We start from the raw sequence: 26,477 nt of genomic DNA on the forward strand, positions 1-26,477 counted from the left end.
TTTTGTACACAGCACAGGGGTGCACTGGTTAGCATTGTCGCAGTGAAAAGGTTCAGGGGTTCGAATCCGGGCCTGGGCCTATCTGTGCGGAGTTTGCATGTTCTCTCTGTGCCTGCGTGGTTTCTCTCTGGGTACACTGGCTTCCTCCCACCATCCAAAAACATGCACCTTGGTGGTTCTACAAATTGCCCTTTGGTGTGAATGGTCTTTGTTTCCGTCTGTCTCTACGTGTTGGCCCTGTGATAGACTGGCGACCTGTCCAGGGTGTACCCTGCCTTTGCCCAAAGTGAGCTGGGATAGGCTCCAGCACCCCCGTGACCCTGTTCAGGATAAAGCGGGTACAGATAATGGATGGTGCTCTGCTTTTATTTTGCCAAATACTGAATGCTTTTCCTTTGAGGATTCCCAACTGTGAGTCACAGATACTGTCCAGGCTCAGAGAGTATGATCTCTGAAACTATGGTTTACACCATTCAGATTACACACAAAATATTTCCACCTAGAGCTCCTGTCCTGTAAAGAATGCAATATTAAGACTGTTGTTTGTAACAGAAGTTATGCAACAGTATTAAAAAACCCGTAATGCTCTGTTGTATGTGTTATGATTACGGACTGCTTACCTAACTGTGACCTTAAAGTTAATGCTGCTGAATAAAAAACCCACATATGAAAATTCCAAGGGATGCCAAAAAAATAGCATATCATAGCACTGCCTTGAAGGAAAAAAAAAAAATCTTAAAACTATATTAAATTCAACTATGCAATTAAAGATGGCCTACATTTGCAATGCTCTGGAGCCTCTTTGTATTGTCCATCCATAATTCTTACTCTGATGATGCAGGGGGAGTCAAGGACTGGTGAGAAGTCACTTTTTGACTGCAAGTCCTTGAATCATAACAGATAGACAGACAACCATCATACTCACATTCACACCTACGGGCAATGATCAGTTAATCTTTTGTACTGTAGGAGGAAGCCAGAGCCCCTAAAGGAGTGGGTTACACAGGCACATGGAGAACATGCAATCTTGCTGCAGTGGTTTGTTCCAATACCCTTCTTGCTGTTTTGAGGCAACAGGGATAATCACTTGACTGAAATCTGTACTTTGATACTAATAAATTAAGTTTTCAATATTAATGAATATCTTGACATGTTAATTCGAAAAATGAAACATGAGCATTTTTTTTCTCAGCAGATATTTTGAGTTATCACAGTAGGAGAAGATGTCACTAAAAACATTTAAAAAGACTCTTGATTATTACCATTTACCCAGGCCTCGCAATGCTTAAACAACCCAGCAGATGGCCCTACCTCTACTTTTTTTTAAAATTTATTTATTTAAATTTTAATGGACGTGACAGTCACACTCCCAGACGGTAGGGGGCGACATCGGCGGATTAACGACCAAGCGGACTGTAGAGGAAGACAAAGCTCGCGGTCAAGTCCACATCCTGCGGCTGTTCCGGCTCAGTCCGTCGGCCGGGGGAAGACTGAGACTTCCACAGGAGGTGGAGTTCGCAGTGCTTCCACTTGCCCGCCACCAAGGCGTCTGCTGCAATGGTAAACCCGTCTGATACATGACCGGTAACTTTTACGACTTTGTTCTGACACGTTGTAATCGCCTCGGCGGTGACGTTTACTGCAGCTGCTTTTCTTTAACGTTTCATTGTTGTTGTTGTTTTTTTTTTGTGGTGGTTAGCGGGATGTTAGCGGTGGCTAACGTGAGCGTGTAAGACTGCTTGCAAGTAGACACGGGGGAGGGAGGGGGGGGGGGACAACAAAACAACAAAACACGGAAGCGTTGGTCGGGGTGTTTTGAATGTTTCTGTGACGTTTCCCTCGGTGGACATTATTGGACTTAATTTCCTGGTTAGCCGAGATGCTTAGCGAGCTTAGCCAGCTAGCCGAAGGGTTGCCACACACCCGACTCGTGAGACGCAGACGGACTCGGCTGCTCTTACTTTTTTTTTTTTTTTTTATAATCCTATTATTATTATTATTTTTTTTCCCCCACTAAAGTGACACGTGTTTGCAAACACAGACGCAAAACCCCCTTAGCCTGGCTAAACCGGCAAAGTGAGTGTTTTAAAGGCTTCCTTCGCTGAAGCGTAAAGGTGTTCACGTCTCCATGTGGAAGAACAGGGCGCACTGGAGAAGTGATCTTTACGTAACTGAACCTGTTTCTGAGCGTGCTGTAAGCCGGATAGTGCGGTTTCCGTGGGTCGTCTGGCATTTTAAAAGACTTAAAACAGCACAAACGCTGTTTAATTGCGGACAGAAACCAGAGTTTTAAAGTCACTTTGCTGTCTTCCTTCCAGCGCACACCACCAGTCATGGAGCTCCCCAGATTGGTGCCTTTGTGGATATGTTGTTTGAGTCTCTTTGGAGAAAGTTTGACTGAAAAGCTAAACTCGCCAACAACAGAGAGTCACGTTGCGGAAAATGGGGTGTCAGGTGAGTAAAATATCACGACGTCGATTTCTTATATCGTAAGTCTGTTTTCTGTGACCTGTTAAACTAAGTTGGACCCGTTCCAGTTGATGACAAACCTTTGTGATTGACCAGGCACTAAATGTGGCCATGCTGAGAATAGTCCAGCTGGCATTTGGCATGAAGGGCTTCATGCGTCTAACTGAGATCAAAAGCCACGTAGTCAAACCGGAGGTAATTGATCAGATGTTAAGTGAACTTAATGACCAGGGCTTGAAGAAGTGTTGTAATGCTACTCGGTGTGTTAACCCATTCCCAATAACTGACAGATCAGGGTAACTATTTTTCCAACAATAATCACAATGTATTATTCATTTGCATGGAGTCGTGGTGCTTCTTAACTGAGTTACTTTGCATGTTAAAAGCAACATGGCTCTCACAGCAGCATATTTCTGCAGTGACCTAGTTTAGTACATTATACATCATGTGGCTTCTCCTTTTTTAATTTTACAACTTTAATTTAAAGTACAAAGATGCTGAGCGAGCTTCACAAGTTCTGTAAATATACAAATGTTTTTAGAGAAGCCTTCTTTTATTGTGGTAACTGCTCGCCTCAAAACATGGAGTGATGCAATTTCAAGCACACAACGTACTGTGATTGCGGGTTTTAAGTGCACTAGTGCAACACTTTGGATAGGTTTACAAAAGGTTTCATTGTTGGTCAAATGAACATTTGAAATTATTATTTCACCAGACATTATTTTCTATACTTTTCGCAACAACTGGACAAAGACCCAATGCTACTAACTTGCTCAGTTGGGCTCTTTGGTTAGTATTGCTGAACATTGTACGAAAATGGAAACTGCTGAGACATTGCCCAGATCACACACACTCCCAGCAGTCGCAACTGGCCACTGTGCATGAAAGAATGCATTCTTAACAACGGCAGTGATTTTCAAAGCTTGATTGGTATTCTACATGGCAATAGAAGATAGTAGCCGCTGTAGTTATGAGGTGGCAAAGTCATAAAGCGTATTCTTCATCTGCATGCAGCAACACAGAATGGCTTGCGTAACTCAAGCTCTTACAAAAAAGCAGACTGACGTGTATGTAAATATCTTATCTTGTGTCACCGGAGGTTTGCAAGCCAAATGAGGAACAGGGCCAGGTTGGGTGTGGGAATATGTTACAGGTGGTAGACTTTTTTTTCCAGCGTATCTGTCAGTCTTTGTGTGAATGTGGGACAGACAGATTGCCATTGTGGTATGTGGCTCTTTCAGGTTTACTAAAGCTGAACACCTTACACAAAGCGGCTCAAAAATTAACTTTTTACTACACGGAAGTTCACATCGTGCCTCCAGCCTTCCTAGTTCTGGTTTAGTGGTTTCATGCAGGGTGTGAGGCGCAGTTTGCCAAGTACAAAATGTTTACAGGCACACACATTCATGGACACAGAAACTCTTTCAGAGATTAATCTGTGACATGCTTTACTTTCTGTTTTGTCTCTAATCGCTAAGCCTACTTGTCAAAACATGTCGTTCCGGGAATACAGAAAGCCTGGATTGGTATGATGAAGTGATCAGTGGGAGGGGGCATTACATGGTAAATTCCAGCACATTATAAATCAAATGCGATTTGTTATACATAAGTATGTGGGTGACAGTGACTAATGATGAAGCAGCATCCGTTGAGAATATGTAGACCTCATCTTGAACATGTGGAAAAGGGGTAGTGAGGTTAATTTTGCACATACCGTATTGTTGTAAAAATGGTGAAGGCTACATGAAAAGCAATGGCTATTTAGGAAGTCATTCTTCCCAGTTTTCAAACCAAAACATATCCATCCATTAATTCATTATAATAAAATAGAATCAAGTATTTTAGTTGATAAAGATGTATTGTTATGAATACAAAAAAGTTCTGTACAAAATGTTTCAGCGGGAAGATGTTGTTTTTGATAAAACCCAAGCTGAGACCCGGTTAGAAAGTCAGAGCCACTATCAAATGTTGGCAGTGAAGGCCAACCTCACCCTTAGCCCTGACCTTCTTCTTCCTCTCTTTCTAGATGTATTTCAATGAAATACACAACAAAAGATTCTGTGCTTGACATATGCTTCTTAATATGAAAAATATATATGCAGAAGCTTTAAGGGGAACTCTTCTAAATTCACCTGAACCAAAGTGCTTTACATTGAAATAAGTACTTCAACCTCCTGTTATCGTCATGTCATTGGCAGTATATGCCAAAAATGGTTTCCTCTTAATGGGATGGCCAGCATTATATCTGATCTATGGCAGAAGATGTGTAATCCCTCGGGAAATAGAGGGAACACAGTGGGTAGAGAGACACATGATAGAAAGACGTACATTTCTGATTTGTCTCTTAACTGTGGAGCCCTACATACAGACATTTCCACACATTACTCGATCTTCAATATGAAAAAAACAAGCCCTTTTATACATATTAAACAGAATTGTGACATCCAAATTAATGCTAGATATACAAATTGAAAGTCCATAATTATTAAAGACCGATTCATCTTAGGATATAATCTGTTTTTACACTGTAAGTTGGTCTGACCATCATTTGTCTACACATGGGTCTGACAGTTACAGTCAGACAGTGTTGGGCATCTTAGTATCATCCCGACACTAAATCAAAGGCCTTATATAAACAAGGCCTTCTCTGCAGCCAAGGAATTTTGCAGTTCAGCAAGAGAGAGAGCGGTTTAGTGGTGGCCTTTTGAAGGGACGCAGAGATGAAGAGGGCAATGCTCTACCAAAAATAATCTACAAAAAGAGTTGGACTTTCTAGTTTTTGTTGTTTTGAAAACAAACATTAAAACCAGTATCATCTATAAATGCACTTTGTTTAGCTGTGCATAATTATGCCTATTCTCAATCTGTTAGGTTATTTATTTAGTCTATTATCTAAAAAAGTCAGCTTGAGTTTTTCCTTTTAAACAGGCTGAAATTTGATTTCATTAGTAGGAATATAAAGTAGAGATGTAAATATGATTTGAAGAATCCGTTGGTGTCAAAATTACTCTGTTTTTCCACCAGAGTTTTGTCGCATCGATCCGCCACTATGCAAGGACGAGAACGCTTTTCTCAGCTTCGAGGCCATCCGTGCTATCCACAAGCAAATGGATGATGATGCAAACGGCAATGTGGATGTGGCAGAGACAGACGGCGTAAGTACCAGCCTTAAAAGTCATAATCAGCACAAGCTCGCACTCTGTTGAATAGTGGGGTCTTCTGGTTTGTACAGTCACAGATGTGGTCTTTATTCAGTGTCAAGAAGCTTACACGTATCATTACTGTGATCCTCTCTGTCATCTGGCCTGTCATAGGATTTGCTGCTAAGGTGGTCAGTTAATCGCAGCCCTATAATATCCTCAAGGATTGCCGCTTCTCTTTTTGATACATTGCAGTTTAAGGTCTGTGTAATGCTTTTCTCTGACTGTTGCGTGTCAGACATCTTTGGTGCTTTAGGGGCGCTGCTTATAGTACGTTTAGCTTACATCCTGGACTTTAGTCTTCATTACAAAAAGCCTCTCTGGAGCCTTGTTTCGGTTTGGTTCAATCTGTGGCATGTTGTTGAGGCCGGTACAAAGCAAGCAACATCATCGCTGCAGCCGTTGCTGCTTTTAGAAGAGACACTCGCCATGCAAAATACCCCCCGAGGCAAAGACTCAATTGCAGTACAGTTATCTGTAGGGCCTTTGAGCTGATGAAATGGTGTTCAAAAGGATCAAGAATACTTAAGATGGTGTCTTTGTTTCCTGTTATCACCCAGTGATAAAATAAAGAGAAAAGTTTATTTCTTTACATCTAAGATCAAAAGGTTCGTCCGGCTTTAAAGAACAAGCTTTAGTCCTCTGTCGCAATATACCCAAAGTCCTGTGAATATATATATTGCCAGGAGTGCTGTATTTCACCTGCAGTACAGAATCTCCCTGCACTGTAGTAAAGTCCTCCCACACAAATCTATCAAGAAAGAAAAGCATCATGACTTATTACTTCTTTCACCCATGTTGCACGACTATGCTTTTGTGGGAGTGTTAAATGTTATGTGGGGTTCATTTTGAAAGGGCAAGTTAGCCTACAATATAGTGGGCATTCAGCAGTGTTGTTCCGTTGGCCAAGCAGGTGACAGTTCCAGTGGGGGCGAGAGTGGAAACAACAGTAGCATCTTTTTTTTTTTCTTTTTTTTTTTACGGTGCACCACTGTGACTCGTGTACAACATGCAGAGTTCTCATTTTAAAACAGATACCAAAACAGCAATCTAGAGAACCAAACAAATTGTTTCATGATATTTTGGATCCTTCCAACATTTTCCATCAAAATTAGCCTCAACATCCGATGTCGATTATATTTAATCAACCATGAATTTAGCTTATATTATGGTGTCTGAAAATGTAGGAATTCCAGTGTTACTTCTGTTCAACTTGGAGATAGCTGCAATCATTGACTATAAAATTGGACGTGGCTTCCGGTTATGAAAAATAAGGCGAAAGTGACTTAAACTGCTATACCAACAAGGGCCACTAGAGGTTGGCTCCAAAAAGGCTCTGGCTTCTTGGACTCCCATTCAACAACATCAAGAAAAACTTAAGTCACTACATTTTTTCCCACAAGTCATACCAGTGTAATTTGCTGAAATCCCTCCTTGTTATTTTTTTCTTTGGTGGTCTATATGAAAATAACCCCATAATTATTTAGATGTTAGGCCTTGACAAGCGGTATGTCTGGCGGTGCATCTGTTTGATTGACAGGTCTGTGGTGCAGTCAGGTTTCCGCTAAGTGTCCTCTGGTTTCCAATCAGATGGAGTGAGATTCACCACTTGCTCCTCGTCTAAATATGGTCACTTCTGGCTCCAAAATAGCGAGATGGTGACGACCAAAACCCGAACTCGAGGCTTCAGAACGGCGGTTCTCAAACCGATGGGCAACGTCACAGTTGCTTTTCGCTTGGCTGCACCTAATTTCCAGATACCCAACATGTTTTAAGTATTTTCGCAAACATAACTGTAATGTCAGCCAACTGGTTGCTCATGAAATCACTTGTAGCTGCTCTAGACAAGCACAATGAGAACGGGAAGGGCAACAGGTTCTTTGTGGTGGTACACAATAGCTTAAGTGTTGGTTCAGATATTAGAACTATGACACTGAATTCATTTTAGTCGGATTTCTGAAGGGCTGACTGTGTACTTGGTTGATTTATTTAAGGTGCTGCTTGAATTTTTTTCACGAATCTATCAGAACACTGCTGTAGCGCTCAAAGTCACCAAACCTATTCCAGTTGATTTATTTCATCTGTTGGTTTTTGATGATGGCACATTCTGACCTTTTGGTATTTGTAATCAGTACAGGTGATGTAATGTTGTGTAACTATTAGCACCAGTGAGGAGGAAGTCCTTTGCTCTTTCAGACCATTAAATAGTGACTCAAAAATAATCATCAGACATTTTTAGGGGCATGCAAGGTTGACATACTTATTGTGTCTTGTGTTTCTTTAATTGCACACATACGGCACAAGAACTGTATTTTTTTTTTTTATGAGGGCACTAAAGACCACAATATTTAACAAGTGTCAGTGCTCTTAATAAATTCAAACCTCAACCATTTACAATGGTGGTCTTTGTCCTTCATCTATTCATACATTTTATTTAATCAACCCCCACTCAGTCGGAGTGTCTGTGTTTTATAGATATAAATATATATATATATATATGTATCTATATATAAGATACAAGTATACTGTGTCTATTAAAATTCTACATTTGTCTTACTTCTCTTCCTAAAGTATGTTATGCTGACCTTTTGTTGGTAACTGGTAGAAACTGTGTTTTCTAATGTTTTCTAGCTACTTTTCTCACTTAACTCTTCCGCAAAATACATATTTTTGTAACAATTACAAACATCCTTGTCATCCTGCAGTTCCTGAGAGAAGATCTAAACTACCATGACCCCAAAGCCAAGCATAACACTTTCCACGGGGATGACCAGTTCATCAGTGTGGAGGACTTGTGGAACGCGTGGAAGGGTTCTGAAGGTAATTCTTTCAAGCCTCTCTCTTCCCCTGAGGGCCGGCAGTGACTACACAAATAATCTTCTCTGTCAGATAATTCAGATATTAAATGAAACACTTCTTGTGATTTTGATTGCCAGTTTAGAGGATGGCAGTGTGTTTTATAGCCACTAAATTAGCGCTTACGCTCTAATTATATATACATTTCCTTTCACCTGAGCGTGTTCCTCACACATGACCCCTGCTTGACCTTCCCATTCACCCAACAAAGGAACAAGTCAGATCAGCTTGCACGTCAAGTCAAGTTCAGCCTATTTAATGAGCTTCAGCCAGTGGCAGAGTGGACGTCATTGAGTCTGTCAACACAGAATTCACATCCACACTCTCACTTCCTCCTGTCTATCTGTTTGGCCGGGCTAATGTGTACTCACTGAGAGCTGTGCCTTATCTGGCACTCAAGTCTGTTCACGCCCTTTCCTCTGGCTGCTTTCCCCCCTTTTTAGCTCATAGCACTGACTTACCCTGCATTGCAGTTTCTTTATAAGGCTCTGGAGGTTTTGAGCAGGGAAACAGGGTTTTCTGTTCAAAAGAGCAACAGACAACACGCAACTTTGACTCTCTGCCAGGAGCTGGGGAGCAGGTTCGCCTTCCCCAATTATTACTGTTGGCAAGCCAATGCATATTATGCTATTGGGAACCTCACAGATCATTCAGGATGTGAATACACGTGATCATCTCAACCCATCTTTAATTTGACAGTGTTAACGTCTATTTCAAACGGCTGGTGTAGGTAGAAAGGGAGCAGACAGTATTTGGTCAAGTTATTCCAATCTCTGAAACAGTCTTTATGATTAATACTTAGTTGCAGAATTTTTTGTAGTGATTGATTGCCTGCAGTATATGACGAAGAAATCAAGAGAGCCCTCACCCTTGGTTTCTTTCCTGTTTAATGCTCTGCAAGTCTGAACTGAAGCAAACTAAAATTATTTCTGCTTTTAAGAACTTAAGTCTGGTCAAGTTAAACACATAATCAGGTCATGTTGAAATCAGTTGCCTGACTCCCGATTGTTTAGGGTCGCTGTGCTGCGGCATTGTTATAAGATTAATGGTTAGAAAGCTAAAGATCTGTACATTGTTCACCCTCAAACACTGTTAAATAATAAAGTCATTGTTTCTCAGTATTGATTTGTTAGATGACAGCAAAAACAGTTCAAAAGTCAATTGCTGCTATTTTCTGACTGCATTGTATGTGACATATCGGTGCCATGTAGCCTCATCAAGGTTAAATTATGTTGGTATAAGATGAGTGAGAATTAATAAGAGCTGCAACTTCATGCTTTGTTTCTTCTTTTTGTCCTCAGTGTATAATTGGACAGTGGATGAGGTGGTGGAATGGCTCATCACCTATGTGGAACTGCCACAATATGTGGATTCATTTCGCAAGATGACTTTCAATGGAAGCACCATGCCAAGGTAAGGACACCTCATTGTGTCAACTGCACTTTATGAAAAAGATGGCGTGTGACGACAAATACGTTTTGGGTTATATTTGACTGGGAATAGTGATGCATAATGTGGGAGTAAAGCCAGCACAAATAGCGTACTTGCAACTTCTTATTAACAGCGATAATACAGCATTTGCATTACCCTCTTTATCGAACTCATTACATGTCCTATTGTAATAAACAGTCAGGTTTTTTTTCATTTTTTTATGTCCCACTTTTTATATGCCTTCAATTAAAGGGGTCTTAATTTGTGTGTTTAATAAGCATTAATGCTTTAATAATGAACTGTTGGATTTGTTTGGGGGGGGCGGTGGGGGGGCGGGGGTTACATTATAGAGAGCTCACAATGTATTACACCCTCTGGTCTTTCTTCCTGCAAAATGAATATGTTGTGTCTGTTCTCTCTCAGGCTTGCAATAAAGAACGTCACTCTGACGCTCTCTATTCTGAAGATTTTGGATCGCAGCCATGTGCAAAAGTTGCAGCTCAAAGCTTTGGATACGGTGCTGTTTGGTGCACCCCTGAGTATGTAGACTTATCCCTTTCTTGCATTTCTGTTTCATCTTAGATTGATGCTATCATTTATCAAGGACTTGTACCTCAAAACCCCGACAAGAGATGCATTCATTTTCTCTTTCCTAACATTGATATCAGACTGAAATATTTTCCTAAATTGTCACATATTGTTCTGATACCACTGTTTATTAAGATACTGATCTAAACACCCATAAAAATGTTAATCTCTGAAGTGACTAACTGCAAGATGTGAAGTTTCCAGTTTTAGAGCGACTCATTGTTAATTCGATCAACTGTGAGTTTAGCTCGTAAAGGGTTAATGGGAAAAAAAAAACGAAAAAAAAAAAAAAACACAGTCAATGAAACTTTACCATGGCAACAGGTAGATATAGAGAATAACCTTCATTTTCATTCACCGGAGGTAGAAATATCACGTTGATGATGCACACTCATCTTTAAAAAAACAAACAGACGCAGCTGCAGTGAAAGAGACAATAATTAAGAAATTAACATTACATTCAGCATAGCTCAGTCATTTAGCATTTAGCAGGCTTCTATATTTAACATCAAATGTTAAAATGTGTTTTATTGGTTGTAACATGTAGGGGACAAAACACTGGTGTCAGTCACCGAGGAAGAAAATATAGATCAAACAGACAAGACATGCTTTTCTTTATTCACCTAAGACATAACCTCACAATGAGTCCAGCACAGTAATAATGATTCTGGTGCTCTGCAGTTGAAAAAGCGTCTACGTTACAACCAAGCATGCGCGTTTATTGGATTTTTAACATGAAGCAATGCCATTAAAACAAGTTAAGCTTGCAGTCTATAGTCAGTAACTGAATACAAAGTTCATTATCACAAAGACAGACAGTGTATAGATTTAATTCTGTGTTGAGTATGAGTCCGCAGTGTGTAATATTGGAATCTCAGGGCAGCGACTGCTGTTTTTGTCCTTATGTTTTTAACTGATTAGTTATAAAAGTTGCAATGTTATTTTAGCCTGACTTGAGTTTCCCTCGAGTCGAGTAAAGAATCTTCCAAACAAAAAAAAACAAAGAAACAACTTGATCCCCTGTGTGACTCCCTAACAGAAAAGCTCTAAATGAATATTACAGTACAGTTTTGAGTTGATGCAGTATGAACACCCTCCCAGCATAACCAACATCCTGACTACTGTTGTCTGCTGCTGTCATTTTTCATCAGCTCTTTGTCCCTGTGATGTGCTGTGGTCACATTTTGTTTGCTGTATTTATTAATACACCCATTTACACGCTCACTTCCTCATTTACCCACTCGAGCCAAATCGGCCTCGATATGTGGTAAAAATCCTGTTCCGCCTATATCTGTTTCAGGGATTAAACGAGTGAGCTGAGGGTTAGCCCACACTGCTCTGTATTCCAGACACACCCCTCTGCGCACTGAGACAAATCAACACACCGATCATCCTCTTCCTCTGCTTCTCCAGTTTCACTGCTCCAGTCTGTATTCACAGATTTTCAAACCTTCAGTTTTTTTTGTCTCTTTAGAGGTTCATAACATCACAATGGATGCGGTGTGTTTTAGTTGTTATACCCCATGGCAGGACTTCACTTTTTTTTTTTTTTTTTTTTTTTTTATGTTATCTGTTTTAAGAGCCCAGTTACAGTGTGACTGCTGAATGTTGCCATTTTTGTATCACTAGACGATCTCTTCTAAGTGCTTTTGTGTAAAAATATGAATCTTAGTTTACACACAATTTTACAGGTTTCTTTCGAGACCGTAGGGTGCATATTTAGAAGAGCGGTACTTATCAGAGCTGATACATGGAGTCATTAGTGAAGCGAGAAGAGCAAATGTAATGATCCTTCACAGAAAGCTGGCATTTCCAATGAAAAAAAGATGCACAGGCCAACAGTGTGTTATGGTCTGTATCTGGCATGTGTCATTGTGGATGTGTTTTGTTCGAGTCACACACGAAGAAAGACATTTGCAAGGGCTGTCTGGCTTTGACAGCCTCTCAAAGCCACAGCATCTCCCTAACAGTCAGACGGACCCACTGCACAGGGCAGCAGCATTTTAAGACACGCTTCACAATAGGTTGAGTCTAATCTAGTGGACAGTTGTATGATACTCAACCCAGGCACATTAGCATCCAGTTGTTTCCAGTTTTGTTGTTAATTAAATGTCACTTGATGCTCTCTGGGTGGTATTCCTCAATGGGATTGAATGTATTGTTCACTTTATGTCATAACAAACTACACAGGCTAGACTGATAGTGTTGTAATGGTAATAAATAGACCAGCAGAAGAGTAGCATTATATGATTTGATATTATCTCTGAGATAATGCTCAGTATTTCATTTGAGCCGCAATGACAATTTTAGCACACATGCATTTCAGTTAAATACTGTGACCTCATTTTGGGGACTTGTGTTCTTGGTGATTAAGAGGTAATGATCTGGATATACCAGCCAGTCAGATGTACTGATGCTGAAGTGCAGCTGCGTTATTCTTGCTGATCCTGTACACGAGTTGCAGAAATGGCAGCATGTTTGTAAAGAACTGTTTTTCTAGGTGGCATGTTCTCCTGATCTTATCTCAAGAACAAAAGAAAGCCAACACTGACTCTCATTTTACTTCCCTTTGTCTCACTCCAGGAAGTAGAAGTCATGTTTGACATCTCTTTCCCGCTCACCCCAATGCAGGTTTTGCAAGAAAAAACTTGCCTCATCTCGTGTATCTTGCAAGGCTGAAAATGAGGCTATGTTTTAGTTGCTGCATGCATGCTGCTCCTCTGATTTATGAAATAAAACATTTTGCTTCGTTAAACCCAAACTTGATTTTGGGTGTTTAAGATGGCCTTTGTATCTTTGGCTGAAAGGTGTTCTGAATCTAATCTAAGGCTTTTATAGCTGCTGTGGCTTTTAATAGCTATTAATCCCTTATAATGGCAGCATAGTCACAAATGGCACCTGAGGTTTGATTCACGGTACCTCGTGTACCAAACTGTTGTAGTTGCCCTTGTTTGGTTTTCTATGCATGATTATTATTCCTGGTTACCAGACTGAAATAGGTTGTGTTAAGCTGCCTTTATCGTGGTCTTTCGCACTGGGTTCTTCTCATGCACCCTGAGGTCGTGCTTCTGACTCCTATTTGTGTCACTCCACAACACTTGCAGTATGACTCGGCTGTGGTCAAGCTTCTCACCACATCCTTGTGAAGCTTGCTTATTGTCAAACAGCTTCATCATATGATCATGGTATATATTGCCTGGCTGAAATGCATCTCCTGAGCTGCTGAAATTATCAAATGATTGTGATGTTTATTATCTTACTAAAATGTATCTTGTCTTCTTTTTCTCAGTGAACAGACATAACCACTTGAAGGACTTCATGCTGGTAGTGTCGATAGTCATCGGCATGGGTGGCTGCTGGTTTGCCTACATCCAGAACCGTTACTCTAAAGACCACATGAAGAAGATGATGAAAGACCTGGAGGGCCTGCAGAGAGCCGAGCAGAGTCTGCATGACCTACAACAAAAGTGAGTGGTTTTTCCACCACCTACACAACCAACTTCAAAAGTGCAGCATTTTGAACACGCACCCTTGATTTTATACTTCTTTAAAACGCAGTATTAAGTCTTCCCATGAGAATGGTAACTCATAAAGTACATTTATCCTCACTATCTTCCTGTCTAAAGTATAGTTCTCGTACATTAACTTAAACTCACTTCAAGCTAACTTAAACACTGATAAATAAAAACGATTACTCTTAAAATTCACATCAGCCAGTGTTGGGCTGATGGTGATGCTTACATGTGCGCGTGTACATCAGTAGCTCTTCACTTGAGTGGTTAAACTTGAACGGTTACTCAGAGGAAAACCAGGTTTCCCTTTTCCCCTCAGGAACATTCTGCTTGAATCCGTTTGGAGGACAATGAAAACAACAGCCTCACCCAAAGTTTAATAACATCATCAAGCCTTCGTTGTGTGAAATAACATCCCTGCTCTTTTAGTTTTATTTTATTTTATTTCCGTAGTGTATTTATTCTTTTAGTCAGCTGAAGCAGGTGTTATTTCAAAGGAGGCAGCCAGCAGAAGGAGGATTTTACTGTGAATGCATGTTTGAATTTGAATGGTGTGTGTGTGTGTGTGTGTGTGTGTGTGTGTGTGTGTGTGTGTGTGTGTGTGTGTGTGTGTGTGTGTGTGTGTGTGTGTGTGTGTGTGTGTGTATTTACACAGTTATGTCATTGTATATGTTATCCTGTGAAAGTTATGACTCATGAGTTCGTTCACACGTAGTTTCACAGGATTGCCTGGTCGTTGGCACGTAGTTCTAAAATGGGAAATGAAAACTGTTGGGCAATGAACGACTGGAAGAGCTGCTGTTCATTTCACCGGTCAGGCCTTTTGACAAATAACTTGACACAAATTGGTCTTAAACACGTCACATTTGAACTCTATTTTACAATTGAATTAGTTGGTATTTAATCCATTTATGGGCAGGAAGTGCATGGAGAGCACTGTAGGACATTCAATAAAGGTGCAGTCAACCAGGAGTTCAGTAGTGAGCATTGCAGTAAACCTTTAGGCTACTGTGGCATACGCTCTAAACGGCTTTTAAAAAGGGAAAAATGTCCTAAGAATTACAAATATATTCTTAGCTAGTGACTAATCTATTAAAAGCCTTTCTTAACTCGTGGGTTAAATACAGAAAGATTTGCTTTGAGCGGTGGCGATTAAAGCCATGCATATGGCGTGAGTGTTTTTTCATTTGTTGTACCAGCTTTTATGAGGCAATTTCAGATGAGGACTAATTCAATTAACATCCATCCATCCATCCATCCATCCATCCATCCATCCATCCATCCATCCATCCATCCATCCATGATCTATTCCCACTTTATCCTGAATGAGGTCACAGGGGGACTGGAGCCTATCGCAGCTGACTTTTGGGCAAAGGCAGGATGCGCCCTGGACAGATAGGCAGTCTATCACAGGGCCAACACCCAAAGACAGACGGAAACAAAGACCATTAATTCAAACAAGATATGCTGAACATATCAGAGCTCTGTTAAAAGCAGGGACTTGTGTATTGGTGAGGTCTCAGACATGACTATAAAATCATAGGACAGCATATACATATGCTTCTCTGAGATCCTTCCTAAATTAAAGGTATATGTGGGGTCAAACTCATTATTGTTGGTAGCGCTGGCTGCAGCAATACAGGCTCTGTCTGTATCAGACTTCAGTGGTAAAGATATAGCTTAGCTCTCAATTTAGTTCCCAATTTTTTTTGTCTAGCCTTCACCTCTGGTCATAGTCATTTTTGAGAAGTTATCAAAAGAATAAATTGCAGATGCAAGAAATCAAGGTCAGACTTTTGTGGTCGAAGAGAAGAGGCTAACGTTTATAACAACATGGAGTTCAGTGAATTTTGGTTTTGAGCAAAAGGAGCCAGCTAATGTGATTTGTTACCTGGTTCTCAGGCCTCCTGCTTTACTTTTATTGTTAAGTTTAGATTGGAATCACCTTAGATCTTTTGAATATTTGGTCTTTTGAATTTATTTCAATTAATTGATGAAATGGCCGACCTCTGTACCTTGCAGTTTAGCCACAATTTAAAACGGCTTTTGATTAACTCCTGAATTGAGTGCTTATGCCTGAAGTTCCTCAAACTTTACAACACCTGCTGTTTACTGGCCATCGTGCCTTGTTTGCATTTGTTGCCTTTGTTGCAATTTGAAATGAGATGTAAAATAGACATTTGAAAACAAAGCCCCCTGAATGGAGTCAAATGCATTTAAGCGCTTGGTTGTATCACGTGGAATAATTGAACGTTGCAAGAGAATTCGAAACCACTTTGGTCATGTTAATACTTAAAGGAATGCTCAGAATGTGCTTTAAAGTGTGCTCAGTGTCCTCTCATTCCTTTAAAGGAAAACTCTGACACAACTTCAGGTTGTTAGTTCAGCTGTAAGAGAGCTGCCTTCACCACAGATGCATAGCATCATTATTCATTTTTAAAATATGAGAAGTAGCAGCTTTTCTATGATTAAAGACATCTACGGACACCTGCTGGTTTGTCATGAAGTAACAACATTAAGTGCTCCAAGGAAACACAAGAAAATACTCTATCCTCTCTGACCAATTTTGATAATAGCACCAAGTTAGATTTGGCTCGAGGTTAAGCGTAAAGGAAAGCTGATGGAAAGGCCAAACTGGAAAGATTTTAACCTCTCGGGATGTTACGTTTTGTTATTAAAACTGCGAGGATGTACTTGGGCCCGTTCCTTGGCCAGAGGAAGGTGCAGTGACGGGCAATGGCACATGACTCCACAACATTCCTTGCTTGATGAACTGGGGGCATTGAGCAGGCAGAGATGAGTTGTTGTAGCCGTCCACATGTTACTCTCACTGCCCCTATTACCCACATGAGTTGATCTTTGTATCAGCCGGCTGTTTAGGAGACAGGTTTTGAACATGGTCTGCTTTGATCAACAACAAAGAGACTTTAAAGACTGAACTGAGATTGGTGTTTGTGTCAGCCATCAACTCCTTCATTTTCTGTACACCTGTATCTCCTTTGTGTGCATATTTGATCTAAAACAAACAGGGTGTTCTTTGTTACAGCAGTACAGTAAGGGAGGTGGAAGTATTTTGTGGGATTTGTCTACTGAATACCAAACAACAGAACTACTGACTGCTGCAATGGGGACAAATCAGAGAGGTCAAACTCTGTCCCTCTGATAGACTGCCAGGTCATCTGTGTGTTGCCTCTGTGGCTTTATACTTTGATCAGCTGTAACAGATCTGCCACTGCCAACTTTGAAGTGGGCTTTGATATATCCTCCTTCCTAAGCTAATTGCTCGTATTTATTCCCCCCCTGCAGATCAAACCAGAGACCTTAGTAAATATAAAAAATATAAAATGATTTAGTATGCTGCGCAAATATCCAAACTTACCGCAGCTGCTTGTAATAGCTTGTAAGTTGTTGTTTGTGGGCAGCGTTGTGGTGCTTCACATTAAGCACCTTGACAGGTGCAGAAACTGCATTCGGCTCAAGTCCCTGAGTTACGGCTATTCATTCAGCATGGCAGTACAATCGTTCTGCGGCAATTCAGCAGTATTGTGCAACGACATTTAAATCTAATCTGTGGTGGGTAAAAGTTCAGAGACAGAACAAACAAACCAAATGTCTTGTGTCTGTTTCTAATAAAGTAGAACATTGTCCATCAAAATTAAAAGGCAATGTTAAGTATGTGAGCCAATGCACGTACTGCCAGAAGTAGGTTACTTCAAACCTCAGACATTTCAGACTTAGGGGGAGAGAGGGAGAGGGGGGAGAGAGGGAGAGGAAGAGGGAGAGAGGAAGAGAGAGGGGAGAGAAGGAGGGAGGGAGGGAGGGAGGGAGAGATGTCCTCTGTCTGTTGCTGTGCCTTTCTTCCTGATCCCTGCTGCCAGCTGCTCTCTTTCCATACATTCAAGCTGATCCTGTGGTGATATCAAGTAGCCTTCCCCAGACATGGCTTCCCTAGTGGGAGACAGTGGGAGGGGACTTTGACCAAAGCTGGATTTCCTGGGCGCCTTTTCCAACCCTGTTTGAGCCAGCCTCTGCCTCACTGGTGGGAGATGGTGTCAAGTATGACCGCTTAGCACGTCAACTCTCTTGCTATTTCACCCACATTTGGATTTGGGTGTGGTGTTCAGACAGGGGTCCTGAAAAAGGACTGGCAACAAGGGCAACAGCATTGCTTGTGATAGATAGTCATTCATAATTTTGTTGGCTGGTAAGATTAATGCAAATGTAAAATTAGTCTATATTATTTACCGTTACCTGCAAAGTCTGCAGAGACATTGTGTCTGCGCCCTGTGAGCGCTGTAATGCAGGTCAGTTGGAACAGCGTTTGGCATCTCCGGACATTGTAGCTCTGCCAGTGCTTTCAAATCTTAGCGAGAGAATGGCAGAGGTCAGGGTCGAAAGCATTAGCAGGACTGTCCACTAGCCACATTTTCCATAGCTTATGGTCTGGATCAACTTTCATTTCCCTGCCCTTCCCTCCACAGTTGTATTCAGCCCGGCTGGAGGAGTGTGCTGCCCCCTAGCGACTGAAACCGTACGCCCTTCAATGCAAAAAATAATACTAAAACCCTACAATTTGGATTTTGCTTTATTGCGTCACATCATAATACTGGGAGTTGGGGTTGGAAATGCCTGTTTTGGCAAAAGCCATAATTCCTATTGTGAGTTGAATTACCTGCAGGCTCAATCTCAAATTAGGTTACCAGGTTAATTAAACTAATTATTTTTAATTGAATGCATTGTATTTTATTACATCACAATTGCTTCGAAGTGGATTAGATCTTTTTACAGATTGCTGTCTAATTAAATGCGGTGGGTCATAGCACAAATAATTATGTAATGGGTGACAAACTCCTCCTTTTAAAATAGTTTTTTTTTTTAGGTTAATCTAAAAGTATCCCACACACAAATCAACACATGTATGTTCTGGACCCTGTAGGAGCATTGGGTATCACACTGTACTGTGCTAAAGTTACATGCTGACAGCTGTTCCCTGTCGTGGCTCTACCCCCTCTGATGTCAGTTTAATGTGAGCTGCTCAGCGTCTGCTCAGCGTCTGTTAGTTTCTACTTGTTAGCCATTGTTTCCGGTGATGCTTGGGTAGTAATGCAATGCCTACGACGTACCACACGTGCACGGCACCCCGATGCTCACATGTTATGCCTGCTCATGGAAAATTACCCTGGCACCTACCAGGCTTTGTCTTTTCTGCTCGTCTTTAGTAGGCAGCCACTGATGTCTCGCTTTTGTGACAAAATAAACCTGTAACATAACCGTTTGTACTTTGTTCCCCACCCTGTCCTCAGGCTGCAGATTGCCCAGGAGGAACACCGTACAGTCGAAGTGGAGAAGGTGAATCTGGAGCAGAAGCTGAGGGACGAGATAAATACAGCCAAGCAGGAGGCCCAACGATTGAAGGGGCTGCGTGAGGGCACAGAGAACGAGCTGAGTCGCCAAAAATACGCAGAGGAGGAGCTAGAACAGGTACTTCCAAACTCATCAATGCCATCTAAACATGGAGTTTTCACAGAGAAGAGAGTGAAACTGAGTGGACTTCCAAGGTGGCCCCTGCACAGTATGTTTAGGTCCATCAGATTCCCACTGGCGATAATATAAATCCACCCACTAAAGTCTTTGTCCATTAGAAATTTGGCAGGCAGAGTGCAGCGCTGTGCAGCCCACACAAGTAAGAAAAGCACATGAGTATTTGCTCGAAGGATTATCACAGTGATCTAAGACACTTGTGTCACGGTGAGTTTTTTCATCAGAATCACATTGATAAACTGGAATCAGGCGTTCAAGACCAGTCACCACTTACTGTTCACTCCTATATTCAGGATGCAAGCATCAAGATCTGCCCGTCCTTAGCTATAACCATGGTTCATAGTTACCTTCGAGTTTTGAATTTATGGGATGTAACGGCCATTTGCAAGACTTCTTTGCAGTCCTGAAATGTTTTGGTCCAGTGCTTCTCTGCTGAATTATTATTATTTTATTTTTTTTAAACCAGAGTCGAGACAACAGGGTCCTATTTTATCTCTTTAGAAACTAATGTTTTATTACTTTGCACTAAGGACACTTCATATCCAGGTCATCACACACACACACACACCTGTGAGATAAACATATAAACGAGAAACTCGAGAGCTCAACGAAAAGCACCGGATAGATGTCAACAATGGAACAATCAAAGATGATCAAAAGAAAACAGTCCTGCAGCTTCACATTACTGATGTCACTAATGTTACAGCAAATGTTCTGATTTGATAGGAGGACAAGGAAACACAACCCCTCTAAATTTGGAAAGATATCAGATTTAAATTTCCTGATTTAAAAAAACAACAACAACAAAAAAAAACCTGTTTCATTCCTACCATAGGAAGATAAACAAGGAGCCATTAACACTGGTCTCTACCTACAGCTCTGAGATGAATATGCAGGGAGCATCTGAAAATTACACAACACGTTTTTTTCAAACCAAGAGTTGTCGTGTTAACAACAGGAGACCATTAATATGTGATGCAGTGGTTGTTTGTCTGGTGCTGGCAGATTCACAGAAATGTCTCAGCAGGGTTTCACAGTGTGAGCAGACAAAAGAAACGTGCGTGCTCCCTTTACCTCTGCTGCTACAACTCCATCTTTTGGGGAAACACTGTGGTCCAGATTCAACCTCAAAAAGCACTCTGGAATGTTATTTAATAAGTGCCGTTTAAATAGATGTTATTATTATTATTTTGTATGTTTTATAAAAACGTTGTAACAGCTTACAGCAACTGAGAAAATCATGTTCTACTGCAGGTGCGCATGGCATTGAAGAAAGCGGAGAAGGAGTTGGAGTCTCGGATTAGCTGGTCACCACCGGAGTCTCTTCAGAAGTGGCTGCAGCTCACCCATGAGGTGGAAGTGCAGTACTACAACATCAAGAAGCAAAATGCGGAACGGCAGCTCCTGGTGGCCAAGGAAGGGGTAAGGATGTGAAAACCTAAAGGGGAAAGCCATTTTTAGCTTCAATGTTATTGCCTGGATCACAAGACGGTCTGCTTAAAATCCATGAGGCATCCTTGAGTTGTTAATTCAATAATAATAATTATAAAAAGTTAAATCGGCAAAAAAAAACAACGATTAATATCATTGAATACGCAGACTGGTGCTGTTACCTTTCCACTTACACAACAGAAATACATGTTTCATCACTTGTTTTCACAGGCAGAGAAGATAAAGAAAAAGAGGAACACCCTCTTTGGGACTTTCCATGTGGCTCACAGCTCCTCCCTGGATGACGTGGACCACAAAATATTGGCAGCAAAGTATGTATAATGTTAGAAACGCTGGTCATTTTCATGTAATTTGCATTGTTTAAAAAAAAAGAAAGAAGAAGTGGGTGAAGATGATTTCCTGCTGATTTATTTTCTAAGATTTCAAATTTAGATTATTATTATTATTTTGTCTCTTTATACAGTTATAATTGCGTGTCGCTTTTCATGTTTCCTCCCTCCTCGTTTCTTTTCATCTTTCCTAGACAAGCCCTCGGAGAGGTGACGGCCGCCCTGCGGGAGAGGCTGCATCGCTGGCAGCAGATCGAGATCCTCACGGGTTTCACCATCGTCAACAACCCGGGCCTTCCTTCGCTGACCTCGTCCCTCAACCTCGACGCCAGCTTCCTGGGCGGCAGAGCTACACCTCAGCACTTCCTCTTGTCCGACGACATGGACGACATGGACGAGGATATCGTGCCCGGAACTCTGCAATGTAAGAGTTCATCCGAATCTCTCGGCCAGTCAGTGGGGATTAGCAAACGAGTCCCGAAACAGTCGAAGGCCCTGCTGGGGAAATACAAAAATCAGCCCGCATGAGAATTTGGACCGTTTATCCTACATTTTGCCAGAATATGTCCTTCTGGCCTCACTGGTGTTTAAAGTTGTGAGGGTTAAACATGTCTGTGATTAAATGAATGTTGGTTTTTTTACATTTGCATTATGTAAATGTTTCTAATTGTCTTATCTTTTTACACACAATTCCATTTGGATGCATTTTTGTTAATTGCTCTCATTTTGGATACAAATGTTTACTTGACTCTCAGTCTGTGATTGAGACCAAAGACTCCTGTGACTTTCCTCTGCAAATTGAACTGTCAAGAAAAATATACTTTGTAATGAGAACACGTTTTTTTTGTGCTGACCTATTTGTAGTGGTTGTGTCCCAATATGTGCTACAGACACTTTGAATCAGCTTTTGGACAAATAGCTGTGTCAAAAACAGGCGTGTCATATGCAAGCTGTGGTCCAATTAAATTCTTATTTAGGTTAAATATGAGAGAGAAAAAAATACACGAAAGCTGCCAATCAAATACATAAAACATACAATATGTATCACGGAAATCGTCGGTGAACACATCTCATACTATCTCATCTCAAAAAGCACCACAATGTGTTGTAGCCATGCTGTTCCAGGTTCTATAATATATTTGACTCGTTACTGTGACAAAACTTGACACATTCGGTTTTGGGTTTGACTAACTGGAGTGTGGATGCTTCCAGAATCCCTTTGCGGCTGCAAAAGTGAGTGAGTTTTTTAATCAACATTAACAACACCCCCTATCTCACTCCCCTATCTCACTCCCCTATCTCCCTCCACCACGTCTCTGGCATTTGGCTCCCACTGCTGTCTCTTTGGCCTCACTACAGATGGCAACCGACCGTCGGAGCGGCGAACCAGTGACCTGTGGTCCGTTGGTTCGGACTGTCAGCCTCTGTGGAAATATCCCGGTTGGCCATTTATTCATGCCCCCCAGTTCAGTCTGTAGTCTCACAACCTTGTCTCTCCCCTTTGCCTAAAAGCCACAGATAGATGTAATACTATATGTAATAGTGCGCTGCAGATGGACACAGCTGAAAGGGGAGGAAAAAACAACAACGTCTCCATGCTGTGTTCATCTGAAAGCACCCCTGATCTTGCCTTCGTTGCTTGCCATACATAGTCCCTGCTCTAAATCTTGTCACCCCTGCGTTCTTCCCACTTGGGTTTTACTACTACCTTTTGTATATATGTATATATGTATGTATATATATATATATGTATATATATATATATATATTTCTTTATAAATGGGCACTTCCTTTCCTAAAAGGGCTTTTTTTTATTTTTTATTTCTCAATTTCCTGATACCTGTTGTCTGCTTTGATTGGTTTGAATATTTTCTTTGTTCGGAGGAGAGATAAAACAAGTGTTGGGATTCTATTTTATTGTAATAATATTGTAGATTCAAAAGGCAAAAATAGTAAATGGTATTTTTGAAATTTAATCATGTTTAAAGTCAGAGAAATGGATCCCACCACCTGAGTATATTTCCACTTATCTCCCAGCTGTCCCATCAGATTTGATTTCATGAGTGGTTGTTAATAACGCTGTCGTTTTGTGCCAACAGCTCCCAGTATGATGTCTCTGCGCCAGCGCCACATTGACCCGCAGCTGGCCATGGGCTCCCAGAGGTTGGTAGAGAGTTGCCTGTTGGCAGGGCAGCAGGGAGAGGGAAACCCCTACCCCTCCAGGTCTAGGGCTACCTTCAGGCAGTCACGCAGCCAGTCGTTCGGTCAGCTCGATTGTCTTTCCCTGCCTCCTCTTTCCTCGGCTGTTTCTCACCCGTCCATCATCTTTACTTCCAACCCAAACGCTCAGTCCTCGTCCTCCTGCTTACTCAGCTGTATGGGTGGGGCCGTCGCCCCTCACTCCTCCCATGTATACCATACTTCTTTCCAGCCCATGGACCCCATTCCTGATTTCTCAGACGTCTCCAAAGTGCTCTCATCATGCGGCGACAGTTTCGGGTACCCGTCTCTCTCCAGCTTTCCGCACGTGCGTGGTTGTTCTTCACCACCTGCTGTCGTTTCGTGTTTGTTTTTTTTAACACGTGTATTGTAACGTGTGTGTGTGTCTCATTCTGTACATCCTTTTGCTTTCATTTCATCACACCTGATGACCCATTGCAGAATCTGTACATTTACTCTTTTTCAACCTCCCTCAGTGTTCATGGTGTTCTTTGCCTGCATAACTAACGAGTGTAGAGTTCCAGTTTCCAGGCTGTGTCCATGGCTTTGCAGGGATAGTGTATACAAACCCAAGCATGCAAGACCTACTTTTAGACTATTCAGATCTCTTTTTTTTTTTTTTTTCTAATTTCCTATACCCTCTTTGTTTTCTCCCCACTACAGGGACCTAAATCGCTCTGACTCCGACTCCTCCCTGTCCCTCTCCCAAGTCGGTGATCGGCTCTCTGCCTTCAGCTCCAAAGGCCACCTGATCAAGCCCACCTCTCTCCTGCACGGCCTGTCCAGCCGGACAGATGATGCCACCTTTCTGCCTGCTCCCAACGGAGGGAACCGCATTCACGAGGGAAGTCCTTCAGAGCCCGTCCCCGACAGCCCCATACTCATGAAGAAGGTGTACGCCATTGAGAAGTCGCCCAGCCTGGGGGAGAGCAACAGTCTGTCAGAGTCAACCCACTCCCTCAGCCCAAACTCCACTGAACCTGACACGCCGTCGCCTACAGGAGGGCAGGCGGGAGCCGTGGGGGCAAAAGGCAACACGCGCATCCCACAGCTGTCCTCAAAGAAGAGCCCTCTGGAGGAAGACAGCGGCTCAACTGGAGAAGACACGGATTCCACTGCCAGCCGCAAGAAACACACCTTCAAGATCTTCAAGAAACAGAAGAAATGAGAGCTACACGAACTACAGGCTGTCAGAGCTATTCTGACTGTTTTCCTCTGACTGGCCTGTTTAAAAAAAAAAAAAAAAAAAAAATTACAAAAGTTTTAATGTTTTTGGGCTTCATCAGTGGTCAAATGATGGCACAATTTGTTGCCATTGGATCTTTTTGTAGGTTACAACACCTACTCTGAGAGACTGTTTGAGAGACTATGGGAGCAACCAGCTATCCAGCTGTGTCTGCTCATTTGGTCAGTGTTGAATGGGTTGGTTTGTATATTGGAATGTAAAAAAAAATATTTATTCTGCAGGAAATTGTGCTAGTCTCAAAGAGAAATATGGCTCCCACTTGGCTTTTCTTTCTTGTTCTACAATCTATAACATTTTGCATGTCTTCACTTTTGTTTGATACTCGAATGCTCTTAGTGTTTGCTTGGTTCTTGTCGTCAACCTGCTTAGACGACACTTGATGTTTCTTTTATTACTACCTAACCAGCTAGCCTACAAATCCAAAATGAATGCGCACTCCTTTTTTTTTGTTGTTGTTGTTGTTTTTTCCTCCTCTGGGTACTTTGTTCTTATCGATGGTTACATGTTTATCTGTCTTTTGTTGTCGTCTTGTTGGCAGAACAAATGACACATTTAGGGGATCTTCAAACACAAGAGTAGTTGGATTAAGTTCCAGTGTATTAATAAACTTCACTTTTGGTTGTCAAAAAAACAAAATGTTAGGTGTTTCAGCACAGTATGTCAGCAGTGGCTCCTGGGTGTGATTAGCTCCTCAGAGGTGAAACAGTATGGAGTAAAGAAGAGGCTTAATAATAATGTGCTGAGACTACAGCATTAGGCCTTTTGATTTTGTTTTTTTTTCTATATATATTTTGGGTTCAGTGCATGCGAGCCTGGGAGAGGGAGGGAAGTCTGATCTGTCTCTGCTGAAATGCTCAGCTTAGTTCAGGTTTAAGCACTTGCTGTATCTCAATCTCAAACATGCTACGTCATCAAATCCAACCAAAAACGCTGTTGAAAGATGTTAAGAATCGATCTTTTTTTTTTTTTTACCCACAATCACATGTGCACGTACAGGGGACTTTTCAGTGACACGCTGAGAATACAATACGCCAGCAGGTGGCAGTAATGCTCCGCCTGCTTGTAATTTGTCATTACAATGAAGAAGAATGACGGAGGGAGTCTCTGCCTGGTTTCTCTGTTACCAAGGATGCATCTCTGAGATCGAGAAACACCCACTGATTGATTTTTGGGGTTCACATGTTTGAAGATGGTGGCTAATAATATCCAGCTTATAAAGCAGCTATAATTGTATTGTAAGGTAGAAATGCTACCAAGAAAGTACCAAAAATTTCAACATGGCGAAGTCTGGACAGCTAACTTTTATTGAAATATGTATTGAATTGTAAAATTAGAAGATAATCCTTGAAGGAAAGTGTGCGTCGGGTGTTCGCTTTGTGCACCTCCGCACCATAAAGAAGAATAAACAGCTTTAGTTTGTTTATGAGGTTAGCTTCTTTAGAGTTAAATGGGACCCCACATCTTTCATTTGATGTTAAACTGGTGAACAGGGTACGAGTCCAAATTGAATTTATGCTTCTGCTATCTTGCGTCTTCTCGTTTTATTGTTGTTTCTTTATTTAGGTGGACAATTAAAGCTTCACAGCAGTTTCTCAGTGGAGGATGGGTGCTGATAAGGGCTACAGTTACAAGG

The 26,477-nt window shown here is 41.5% G+C and overlaps 1 protein-coding gene across 5 annotated transcripts; it reads left to right on the forward strand.

Moving 5' to 3' along the window:
- Positions 1–1,461: 1,461 nt before the first annotated feature.
- On the forward strand, positions 1,462–25,580 carry stim1a (stromal interaction molecule 1a). Of its 5 annotated transcripts, none has more exons than XM_069707310.1 (14): positions 1,462–1,584; positions 2,319–2,454; positions 5,494–5,624; positions 8,375–8,489; positions 9,827–9,938; positions 10,380–10,495; positions 13,834–14,011; positions 19,360–19,537; positions 20,852–21,019; positions 21,260–21,360; positions 21,573–21,802; positions 22,738–22,818; positions 23,478–23,877; positions 24,262–25,580. In XM_069707310.1, exons 2-14 carry the CDS (start codon positions 2,334–2,336, stop codon positions 24,764–24,766), a joined length of 2,436 nt encoding a protein of 811 aa, XP_069563411.1. In that variant the 5' UTR covers positions 1,462–1,584; positions 2,319–2,333; the 3' UTR covers positions 24,767–25,580. The 5 variants fall into 5 exon arrangements, with proteins under 5 accessions (XP_069563411.1, XP_069563410.1, XP_069563414.1 ...); XM_069707309.1 differs by having other exon boundaries at positions 1,462–1,560; XM_069707313.1 differs by having other exon boundaries at positions 1,462–1,560; positions 23,478–23,541.
- Positions 25,581–26,477: the final 897 nt, after the last annotated feature.

The sequence above is a fragment of the Brachyistius frenatus genome, unplaced genomic scaffold (assembly GCF_029030835.1).
Source record: "Brachyistius frenatus isolate BFR_SWC_R1_liver_20210118 unplaced genomic scaffold, ASM2903083v1 Contig_68, whole genome shotgun sequence".
Taxonomy (NCBI): Eukaryota; Metazoa; Chordata; class Actinopteri; family Embiotocidae; genus Brachyistius; species Brachyistius frenatus.

Excerpts from the sequence above, each read along its gene's own strand:
- stim1a (XM_069707309.1), top strand. Across the intron at positions 8,490-9,826 it reads CGCGTGGAAGGGTTCTGAAG|TGTATAATTGGACAGTGGAT; the intron begins GTAATTCTTTCA and ends TTTTGTCCTCAG. Across the intron at positions 21,803-22,737 it reads CGTGCCCGGAACTCTGCAAT|ATGGCAACCGACCGTCGGAG; the intron begins GTAAGAGTTCAT and ends GCCTCACTACAG.